This window comes from Stegastes partitus, unplaced genomic scaffold (assembly GCF_000690725.1).
Source record: "Stegastes partitus isolate 25-593 unplaced genomic scaffold, Stegastes_partitus-1.0.2 Scaffold1338, whole genome shotgun sequence".
NCBI classification, from domain to species: Eukaryota; Metazoa; Chordata; class Actinopteri; family Pomacentridae; genus Stegastes; species Stegastes partitus.
In genome coordinates, this window is record NW_007579069.1 from 147,134 (window position 1) to 158,520 (window position 11,387).

The following is an 11,387-nucleotide window of genomic DNA, read 5'->3' on the forward strand; positions in this document are numbered from 1 at the left end:
ATAAATAAATACGACAAATAAAACCACTGAATATAATTTTACAGCCAATAAAAAGAATATTAATTTCAAATTCCATACATTAAATTATCTTCTACATCTTCCAGTGTACTTGTAAATATTAATATATATTAGGATTTTGCCCCACAGGTCCCACAAACGTCTGTTACTCTCCTGGACCTTGTACCAGGGTGAATGACATCTACATTTTGAGCAATGATAGAATTACAAACAGGCCTTGAAACTCAGATGAAACCCAACACCTACGCACCAAACTACATGCACGGGTCCAGCTGTGAGATTCCGGTGTTTAGTACAAATTCAACAACCCAAACATGTTTGCATGCACTTTATAGTTTGAGCAACAGCATGGTGCAATCCACCTTTTTTTTATGTCAGAAATTTAGTCAACGTTTTTTTATTTATGACGCAGGAAGACGTCACCTCTCTGTTGCACTTAAAGCCCAGACTAGCAAGTAAATGTTATCACTGAGAGTCAATTAAAGTTTCAATACAATAAAAAGGCCCTTTAATTCTGACATTACCTGTCAGGCAGTGTCCTTCTCAAATGGACATGTACAATGCACACTGTGTCCTTGATCATTTCAACCCTGCAGCATTTGCTTTCATCTCGCACAAGTTAAAAGTTTACTAGTGACATGTTGTTCTAATGTTTGTTGGTCCAAGCATGTTACTGTGCACTTTAATAAACACTATTATCTATGGAACAGTATACGAGGCTGCAGCGTCTCATAAACAGAGAAGATAATGTTTCCTATCAGAACGATCACAACTCGCTGCATGTCGGTTTGGCAGACAAGGTGCTCGATGTGTCCTCATTAGTCTCTGATTACGTGAGCGGTCGTCAGTACGTGTGAAAGTATTTTATGATTAAATAGTAGGTCTTGGTGTCTGTGCATCACCTTAATTGCGCTCTTCTAGGTTATCTGGGTTCAGGGGGAATTTTTCTCGCTTTGCTGTCAAGCTGCACAGCCCTCAGGGCCATGCAACCTACAGTGACTCTCTACGACCAGGGCCCGCGGCCAAATATCTGTATTAAAGCAGAAGAGACCTCGGCAGATGTGACATTGCAAAACCACATTGCTGCAGCTAAGTAGATGTGGCTATAGCCATCTGAAGTGGTGTGTGTGTGCTGCAGAAAATGAGGGAGAGCTCCACAGTGTTGCTTACAGCTGAGATAACCTCCCCTGCTGGTCTGAGAGCAGTGCTCCATCATGGAGGCAGCTGGAACAATGACGTGACCTTTGAACCTCAGCCAGGGCCTGATCAAATGGTGGATTTGTTGATTAAATATTTATCAGCTCCAGGCAATTACCCCACATCTGTCTGTAAAACTGCTTCTTCATCGTCAGCAAAGGAGTTACTTTTCTTTGTCAAGCAATAGGAAATCACAACACACGTTTTAGCCTGGATGTCAGCGGGCTTTAGCTGACTCTAGGAGGAACTATTGGAATCCTTTAAATAGGCCACATTGTTCAGACTGTGTCCATTTAGCTGTTAATTAGGTCCTGATAATGTTAATGGCAAGCTGACACTGTGATTTAGCTCGAAATAGCCAACGAACAGAGATGTAACGTTTGAAAGTGTCTGTAGTTGTTAATCTGACATACTTCTTGTCCATTAGTGCGTCGTTACGAAACCCACAACCCCAGCGGCTGTCTTGCCAGCTCGGAGATCTGAGGTCCTTTCGATAACGGTTATGACGGCAACCCAGATAGAAAGCTCACTGTCAATGCTGAATCAATGTGGTGCAGTTCAAGCCGTCTCAAAGGTTGCTGTTCCAGATAAGAGCCAGTCGTCTAACAAGGCCTGTGTCAGTCCAGTCAGCAGCTCCGAGCAGCCGATATGTAGAACATTCTTATCTCATGGACCGGGGCAAAAGGCCCAAAGACTACTGTACATGACGAGAGGGGCCATGTGCTGGCAGATCTGTTCTGCTCTTCACAGTGGTTGGCATGTGTAGGTCTACATTTAACAGCTATTTTCATAGTCCTCATCTGCTTTATCTCGTCATCTTAGAGTCCAAAGTCTCTTTCTAAAAAGGTTTCTTGATTTGTTTCTGCTCATTCAATTTACAATCATATCAAACTGAGAAATGCGGCAAATAGTCACATTTCAGCTGTAGGAATCAACAAGGTACGTTTTTTTTTTTTTTTGCTTGAGAAATGACAAACGACTTCAAGATTATCCAAAGTTTATGTCTTTTTGCTGCTTTACTCAATAACTAATCACCTAATTCAACACAGTGACTTTTTAGGTGCTGCTTTCTGTTACCATGCAGATGTTTCCCGGTGATCAGATGTCACCCACAAAGCTCCCATTGTCACATGTTTTATGTTGTCCGCTGCGGTTGTTTGCTAATTGGTGTCAGACAAATGGCCAAAGCCGATAACAAGGCTGTGAACGTGACAAGAGGACGTGACTCCTTGGTCATCACAGAGCGAGCAGACTCAGATCAGTGACAGACAGCATGGTGTCAGATAGGAAATGACAGAAGCAAATGGAAGCGGAAGTGGGGAAAGGGGTGATAAAATGTGATTTGAAATACTTATCAAGGAATTTCTACAGACATTGAAACTATCCCAAAATGAATGAAGGAATGAATGAATGAATACAATTTTGTTTGGGGTTTTTTGGGGAAAAAAATAGGATCCTGTGCAATAAATGCAACAACAACAACAAAAAACAACATAACGGACACAAACTTTAATGACCCCACAAGAGACAACATGTAAACAATTCGATCCACCATATAAGTTTAGTTTCTGATCATTTAGGGTACAATCTCACTGGGTTTTATGATTAACTCATTTTAGAAATTATTATGACCACTAATCAAGGGTGCATTGGCACATTTCCGATAACTGCACGGGGTCGCTCATGAGTATTTGGCTCTATGATCCTCTAGATTGTATTGAGAAGAATTTGTAAAATCATAGAGATATTTGGAGAAGTGTTGGTATCTAATCAGTCTGGTCCTATTTCCTCAGTTGAGTAAGCACGCTGATAAATCCACCCCATGATAAACCACGGTGGATCAAAGAAACAGGAACTCTTGTCAACATGCCAACTTTAGAGTGACAGGTCGGTTGAGTTACCCATTTTCTACACTTTCACATCGTCTGTATTTTCTCATTGCTGTGTGTGCATGTTGATGTCTCCCATTTTAGGGGATGTTGAAGAGTTGTGCACACCTTGTTGTATGAACCCTGAGAGTAAAATCCTCGTACTGTCTTTACACTACATGCACTCTGTTGCTATGCCAATTTTTAGAAATCTTTCCGTGGTATCTTGTTCCACATTGCATAAGGCATGTTCTTGGACATGTTGCAATCACACAGAGCAAGTCCGTACAGTACAAAAACTGATTGACATGCGTCGATCATACCGGCTGCTGGGACTTTATTATGCAAGAAACACACAGCAGTGGTGACAGCTGCGGCTGATCCATGATAATGATGATTAACCTTGCACCTGATAACCCTGCACTCGCTTTCACTCTGCAGATAGCTAAACGTCTGCTACATAGAAGGCAACATGTCTGGACTTATTTCTGCACAAATGTTCCCATTATGTCACCATCCCTTTTGACAGCAATTTCTTTTCCTACAATCTTCCTCTCATAAGGATAAGACAGTCGTGAACTTGGTGTAGGTAGGGCTTGTTGGACAGGTGCTATTATAGTATCTGAAATATGCACATATCAGTGTGTAAGGAGAGACGACTCTGTGTGCCGTGATCATTCCTCTTCCTCAAGTTACATGAAGCCATAGTAACAAAGTCCACTAGTGAAAGGACAACAAACAACAGGATAGTACACAACACTCTTTGGCCTATTATTAATCACACACACACCGGTGACTAATTTGAGTTAAACTGAGATACGACTGTTTTTGCTACCCTACTAGATGACTGTGATTCGGTAGTGTGTGAATGCGTGTGCATATTCATCATCCACGTTTTGGTGACTTTATATCGAATGTGACTGCATTTCAGAGAGCTGATTGCTTCACCGTCCTCTGTTTATTCTTGTTTGTTTTTCTTGGCTGCTCATTTGGAAGGACTCAGACTGTAAATAAGGTGGCTTTTCCATCCTACACACGGAGCAAATGGTCTGCAAGAAAACAACTCCATGCAGGCCAACTTAAAACCTGCTGTTTGCAAAAATGTAGAAAATAAAAAAGAGTGCTTCGAAACACCTTTACTGAGGTAATAGGACTTTGTTTATAAATCTTGAATTCTATTTTATTCTGATTCTCCCCCCATCCAGCTCTCGTGTGTGTTTGCTGCTTGTGAGGCATCACAAAAGAAACTTCTGCCCCACCATTCCCTCCACCCACTCTAATTTTCACACTTCCTTTCTAATTTCACCATCTTCCTGGCTCTTCACACCGAGCTGGCTTTTGTCTATGTCCGAGTTTCATGTCTTCTGATTTAAAGATAGATATAAGGAGGTCTTGAAAGATCACGTCACCCAAAAAACAAAGTGGTCATTTTGGAGGATTGTTGGGTTCCTGCTAAGAAAGGTTTCTGGAAAAGACACTGATAGTGAGTCTGTGGCTGAGTCTGGCGTGTGTCATTGTGTGTGCTGAGCAACCTCCTCCCAGTCGGTGACCATTGAACTCTCAACCCGGTCCCCCTGCTGAGGGAGCTGGCTCGGGGGTGAGGTCCACCTCCACGGAGACACACAGCCCTCACATCCCACCTCCTCCTCCCCCTCTCCACATGGACACATCCCTCGGCCGGGCACTATAAAAAGTCCGCTCTTGCTGAAGTTGTTCAGTCTCGGCTTCAACTCCACCAGGTAAGACCAACGGCAGTGGCTGGAACTGGAACTTGGGCTGTAGAATAGGAAGACAGGTGTTTTAGAAACTTCTGCACTCTGTACGGTTTGATGAAGTTGTGAGCGAGCACCAAAAGCGTGTCTCTCTGGAAGGAAGATGAGTTAACTTTTAATGGGGACTTCAGGATGTTTTTAGGAGGAACTGTGACTTTCGGGCTCTTTAGTTTGAGGTGATATTGCAGCAGTGTCCGAGCACAGACAGGTGACTCGCTAACTCTGTGACTTTGTTTTGCTGTAATACCTGAAACAGGATTATGTAGTAGTTCAGAGTTTATCTTCTTAAACTGCCTCTCTAATCTACCCAGATTACTGGTTCTAGCAGTGGACGGCCATATGTTTAGTGCAAACTCATTTTAGCCAATTCAGTGTTGGGTGGGCTTTAACAGCGTGTTAAGACATTCTTACTCTAAGTAACTTTAAGCCTGTTTTCGGTGGGAAATGTAATACTTACTGGATTAATGGGTTTCCACTTTTCAATAGCGTTTTTCTGGTCAGTTTATTTTTTTGTGGTTTGTCAACTGTTGTGGCAAAGTAACTTGTTTACTCCATAATAAGCAACTGCTGCCTGTTTTTCCACTCCAGACCACCACCATGAAATTTGCGGCTCTTGTCCTTCTGCTGGCTGTCGGTGAGTACTGAATGTGTTGTTTGTTTTTTTGTACTTACGGGAAATTGTTTAAACTGCATGTACAGCTTTGCTCAGTCACTTGCTCTGTTTTTACAATTCAGTAGTTCCTTTCCTCCTCTTTCATGTCAGGCTCTCAGGCCGCTTCCCTGCAGGCTGATGCACCCGACCAGTTGACCCAATATCGGGCTAAGGTGAAGGAGGGCCTCGTGAGGGTTCTGACACCCTTAGATACCACATCATACAAGGACTCCAAGTAAGACGGTCTCATTTTCTAGTCAGCCAGTCCTACTTTTGTAATTGATGCATGCTTGCTCACTAGTTCGTTCCACTTTCTGCCTCAGTCACATTTCAGAGTTCTCTAGTCACCATTTACCCAATGGTGTGTGTGTGTGTGTGTGTTTTTTGTTTTTTTTTTAAACTTAAGCTAAAATGGGCTCTCTCGTCTCTGTTCTCTTCCAGGGACACCGCAATTGAGACGTTTGACACCAAATTGGGCGAAGTTCTTACAATGGGTCAAGGTTTATTCAGTACCGTCTCTGATGCCACCGAGGGTATCCGTGATACCCTCAAGAAAGATGCGCAGACCTTACAAGCGAGCATCGCTACTGATGCTGAAACATTGAGGGAGAACGTTCTGAAACACCTTCGGGACTATGTCGGTGTGCTAACACCCCTTAAAGAGCATTTAGAGGGTAAGAGACCTGAGCTTGAGGCAATCAAGATCAAGGTTATACAAGCTGCAGAGCAGATTGGTGAGAAGGTGCCAAAGAATTGGGAGGAGACCAGAGGTTCCTTCGCGCCCATAGCAGAAAAGGTGAAACAACAAGCTGCTGTGCATATGGAGATGGCTGAGAAGCAGATTGGGCCCTATGTTACCGAATACAAGGACTCATTCCAGGCTGCTATGAATAATCCAAACGAAAGGCTTCGACCTCTTTTGGAGGAATTTAAGGCTAAGATGGCAGCCTTTAGTGAAACCCTGAATCAGGCATTGGCCAGGAACTAAATCCTCTCTACCCTGTTCTTGTAACTAACCTCACCTCCCTGCCTGTCCTAGATCCATTTCTTCTTCTCAGCTGACAAAATGAAGCTAATACCTAACTGATGAACAAAATGGCGGGACTCTCCTCCTTCCATGCAAACAGCTTACAAGCACACGCAAGCACACATGCAGAGACGAGTACATACTTAGCACACACACATGCTTTATTCTTCACATGTCGCGGCCAACTGCTAGCATTTTGTGTAGGAACTGTATGTGAACTACTACAAGTGCTTGAATCTCTGTGTGACCATGCTTGTCAGATGAAAACTGTGCTTTGGTGAAATACAGCTCAATAAAGATCTGACTGTTTATACTATGTTGCTCTCTGTTATCATTTTCTTTTCTTCTAAATGATCCATAACGACATACAACACGTTGCATTTCACTTTGAACATTATAGTCATAATGTTTTTCTGCACTCTTAAATATACAATGTACTCTAATAACAAAAATTCATTTTTTTTAGGTACAACAGTTCACATTCAGCTTTATTAGCTCATATTATACAGACACACAGCTTTGGGAGAGGTCATCATTGACCGGAAAGGTCTACCGGAAAAGAACAATATTAATACAATCAGTCCTACTTAAGACCGGCATCCAATAGCTTTTGAGATATTTCTGTCTCTGGCACTGAAAGCTGTGATTAATGAGTTGATCAGAGAGTGAATTGGCCTATTGACAGACTTAAGTCTCCTTGTGCTATATTTGAGAAAGGCGTCTTTTTTGTGCTTTGGATCCCTGAGGCTGGAACCTTTCAGCACTTTGCCATCATGGAGCCACATGAGACTACATATGAGCTCACACACACACACACACGCACACGCACACGCACACTCGTCACAGTCACTCTGCACTGCCAAAGACTTTCACTCAAATTTGCAAATAGACAGCTTCAAATTGTCAGAATACAACACCGTTTCATTTGTTTCCTGCTCTTAGTGCCATAATGTACCATCTGACCTTCATGTAACACAAAACCTCATGACACACACATTGTGAGACAAAGACACAACAATGGGGGCGAGTCCAAACCTTAACACTGCGTATCTTGACACAGGATGATATGCTGTATTTTAGAAATGTGCCAGAATGTTGCTTTTGAACAAAAGCGTAAATGCAGCATCTACCTTGGTCAGTCTTAAGGAATAACTGACTCCCCAATTAACATTGTGTTGAAAATCTGCTCCCAGAAAATAGTCTATGAATAATAAAAGCCGACTGTTGCCGCCCTCATCTGTCCACACCCAGTAACACTGGGCTGATTAGGATGTTATTAATGTGCTAAACATTTGTCGGTCAAGACAAGCTCCACTAAAGGCTTCAGGCTATAAGAAACAATAACATTTGTAGGTGCTCCAAAAAACCCGGTGTGTGTGTGTGTGTGTGTGTGTGTGTGCGTGCACTTGTGTATTGCGGCCACATACATGCAGCTGTGATAGGTGCGTGTCAGTTGCACTAAGAGTATCGTAATGGATGAGGCCGGCGTAGAGGTCCCCAGTGAGAGTCTCATGGTGTATAAAACCAGCTTGTTCCAGGCCACAAACAGCCAAAGACTTGGGTGGACATCTACTGCGGCGCCTGCCACCGGAATGAGAGAAACTTTTCTCTGTTGCATGGCAAAATTGCGGGTTCAGTTCTCTGTCGGTGTTGATGTAGTGACAGGAGTTGTTGCTGGTCGTAGGAAGTGGCTAACGCATCTGAACTGATCAGGAAATATCATCAGAAGAAACAACACTTCATTCATATTACCAATCTTGAAGATATTGAAAAAAATGAGTGGTAAGTGTTTTATGTTCAAAACTGTCTGAGCCATCTGAACATGTATTCATGTGGTGATGATATTAGGCTAAATCTGTTACACAATACAAAGCCTGGGGCTGGAAAGTGGCTCGGTGGTTAGCACCATCAGCTCGCAGCTAGAAGGTTGGCGGTTCACGTCCCGGTGAGGACACCCAGGATCTTTCTGCATGGAGTCTCCATGTTCTCCCCGTGCAGTGTGGGTTCTCTCTGGGTTCTCCGGCTTCCTCCCACAGTCCACAAACATGTTGAGGTTAATTGGTGATTGTAAATTGTCCGTAGGTGTGAATGTGAGTGTGCTTGGTTGTCTGTCTCTAAGTGTAGCCCTGTGATAGACTGGTTACCTGTCCAGGTGAACCTGCCTTCACCCTGAGTCAGCTGGGATAGACTCCAGCCCCCCTGCGACCCGAGTGAAGATTAAGGTGTATAGATAATGGATGGATGGAATACAAAGCCTTAACATAAATCTGCTCTCCTTTGCCCTCCTTTCCTCAGGTCTTCAGCCGCCTCAGAGCTATGAACTATCCCTGCCCTGCTGCGGAGACGGACGGTCATCATCGAGCACCAAGGCCCCCCAAGTCAATGGGGTCAGAGTTCAGCTGGAAATGCAGGCACTTTGGCAGCAGTTTGACCAGCTGGGCACAGAGATGATTGTTACCAAAGCTGGAAGGTGACAAAAATCCTCCCATTTGCATATGTTTGCTAAACATCTGATCTTGCACATTCTTTCACTTCATTAGATTGTTGTACATGCTGCAGGAGGATGTTTCCAACATTTCAGGTGCGAATCTCTGGGATGGATCCCTCTGCTGAATATGTGCTGCTCATGGACTTCATCCCTGTTGACGACAAAAGATACAGGTGGGACACACATTCAGTTCAGTGCAGAGCTTAATATATGTGTTCACTGTTTCACCCCGTTGTTGAACACACATCTGTGGTAGCTGAGCCATCGCAGGCTCCGTATTTCAAACATTTCACACGCTGAGTGTGTGTGTCAGATATGCGTTCCACAGCTCGTCCTGGCTGGTGGCAGGGCGGGCGGACGTAGCAGCTCCGAGCAGGATGCATTTCCACCCGGACTCACCCGCCCGTGGAGCCCAGTGGATGAAGCAGACCGTATCCTTCGACACACTCAAGCTCACCAACAACCTGCTGGATGACAACGGACATGTCAGTCAATGTCTTTAATATGACCCTACATGCTTTCAATTCATTTTTTGGCAAAAAAGCATACAGCAGTGTGTTTGTTTGACCCGCTAGTTGGGGGTTTTCTTCTGCTTCCCCTTTGCCAGATGATACTGAACTCCATGCATCGCTATCAGCCGCGCTTCCACGTGGTGTATGCGGATCCAGCGCCTAACAGCGACTTAAATGCGTACAGGAACTTCTGTTCCTTCTCCTTCGCAGAGACACGGTTCATGGCCGTCACTGCTTATCAGAACCACAGGGTAGGAATCTGAAGTTCAGTAAACTAAAAGTTATCCAGGACCACATCAATTAGCATTAAGTGATATAACGAGCACACGTATGGGATTAGGAGGCGATTTCTGTTCTTTTTATCTCATTTATTTCACTTTCTTCACTCTGTCTCTCTCTCAGATCACTCAACTAAAAATTGCAAGCAACCCATTTGCTAAAGGCTTCAGGACGACAGACCCCCAGACCTGGTGAGTGTCCGTCACTCGTTCAGGGCCAGAAAACGGTTTGCCTGTTTAAGAGACATATCTCTCCCTGTACAGGCTGGATGGAGTCATGACAAGATCACAGTGTGTCTGTATCGCTGTTATCAACTGGCAAACAGTGATAAGGCAGCAGTCTCGATGATAACTAATCTTTGACCTTTGTATGCAAAGGATGGCAGGTCGTGGCTATATATGGTAAAACTGTGAGGGATTATCATTGCATAGAGACATCTGTGGAGCGCAAATGTGTGCATGCACAGAAATGTATACCTCTGTCTACTGTGTGTGTGTGTGTGTGTGTGTGTGTAGGGTGGGTAATGCCAATGCCTGGTGCTGTCCACCAGAGGGCAGACCTGAGCCCCTCACCTGCAAACCCGGAGAGCAGAAAAACTCAAAGACTTCAGCCAGTGAGCGTCTCTTTGCACTGTAATGCATAGCACACCTTCATACTTCTCCCAGTTTTCACATTTTGATTGTTTGAGGTCCTTTGATGTTTTCATTTTCTAGTGAAATAGTTGTGGCATTTGTTGGATCTATTTTTTTTTTACAAGATTTGAAAAGAAATATTGTGCAACACAAGTCAGAGGCCTCTTTTTGGTTTATGCAGCAGTGCTCGGACCTCAAGTTGTATTCGTTAGTCTTAATAGTAAGAGAACCGCCAAATAAAGCAGCCTCATCAGCATGTCCATGAGGTGCTGTTCATATGGATGATGAGCTAGTAAGCAGTCATGCCTGAGCATTTAAAGCTACTGTGTCTGAGATGATATAACTAACAAACCAAAGCTGTCGACTTGCAGGGTGGGACTTTCTGTATCACTATTCTTCTTCCAAATCGGTCTCTGGTTCCATCATGTATGGCTGAATGACTCCAACATTACAGCTTGCCATTGTATAGCGCAGAGTGGTTTCACAGTGTTTGAGCAGAGACATACGTGAGCTGGTGTGCTTGAGCTGCAGCACAGACCTCATAAATCTGCACATTTTAGGAGAAGCAACAGTGTAGGGTAAAGATTTGTTTTCATGGAAAAAGCACTTCTAGATATGTAATTTTAGCACAAAGAGGTAAGCTGGTAGTTATAGTGACAGGAGAGCTGGTTAACGGGCATAATCTAATGACTTGAATCAATAAAAGGCAAATGATTTCAATTTATTAGATTGAGGATATGACAACTTTGGTCTAAACGCTCAACTGTCTCCTCAGGACAGGGCGGTCCAGCCCCACCACGGGTGGAGCAACGTGAACTGTTCCACCACGGTAAAGACTCTGTAGGAGCCGCCATGGAGAGAAAAGATGGGGACAGCTTTTTGTCAGCACCGGCCTCCTTCCTCCATGTCCCCTCCTACTGGGACTGTGCAGGATCATCTTAG

The 11,387-nt window shown here is 43.9% G+C and overlaps 2 protein-coding genes across 2 annotated transcripts; both read left to right on the forward strand.

The window, feature by feature from the left end:
- The first annotated feature begins 4,779 nt into the window (after window positions 1-4,779).
- On the forward strand, window positions 4,780-6,850 carry apoa1b (apolipoprotein A-Ib). The gene is made up of 4 exons (XM_008298683.1): window positions 4,780-4,822; window positions 5,444-5,489; window positions 5,619-5,742; window positions 5,949-6,850. The coding sequence occupies exons 2-4, from the start codon at window positions 5,453-5,455 to the stop codon at window positions 6,493-6,495; spliced, it is 708 nt and encodes a 235-aa protein (XP_008296905.1). The 5' UTR covers window positions 4,780-4,822; window positions 5,444-5,452; the 3' UTR covers window positions 6,496-6,850.
- A 1,156-nt stretch (window positions 6,851-8,006) lies between these two features.
- On the forward strand, window positions 8,007-11,387 carry LOC103369854 (T-box transcription factor TBX1-A-like). The gene is given in 8 exon segments (XM_008298687.1): window positions 8,007-8,034; window positions 8,830-9,004; window positions 9,094-9,195; window positions 9,336-9,507; window positions 9,630-9,785; window positions 9,937-10,010; window positions 10,329-10,426; window positions 11,221-11,387. Coding segments are annotated over 8 exon segments (972 nt in total).

Excerpts from the sequence above, each read along its gene's own strand:
- apoa1b (XM_008298683.1), top strand. The coding sequence starts at position 5,453 with ATGAAATTTGCGGCTCTTGTCCTTCTGCTGGCTGTCG. Across the intron at positions 5,490-5,618 it reads TGTCCTTCTGCTGGCTGTCG|GCTCTCAGGCCGCTTCCCTG; the intron begins GTGAGTACTGAA and ends CTTTCATGTCAG. Across the intron at positions 5,743-5,948 it reads ACATCATACAAGGACTCCAA|GGACACCGCAATTGAGACGT; the intron begins GTAAGACGGTCT and ends GTTCTCTTCCAG.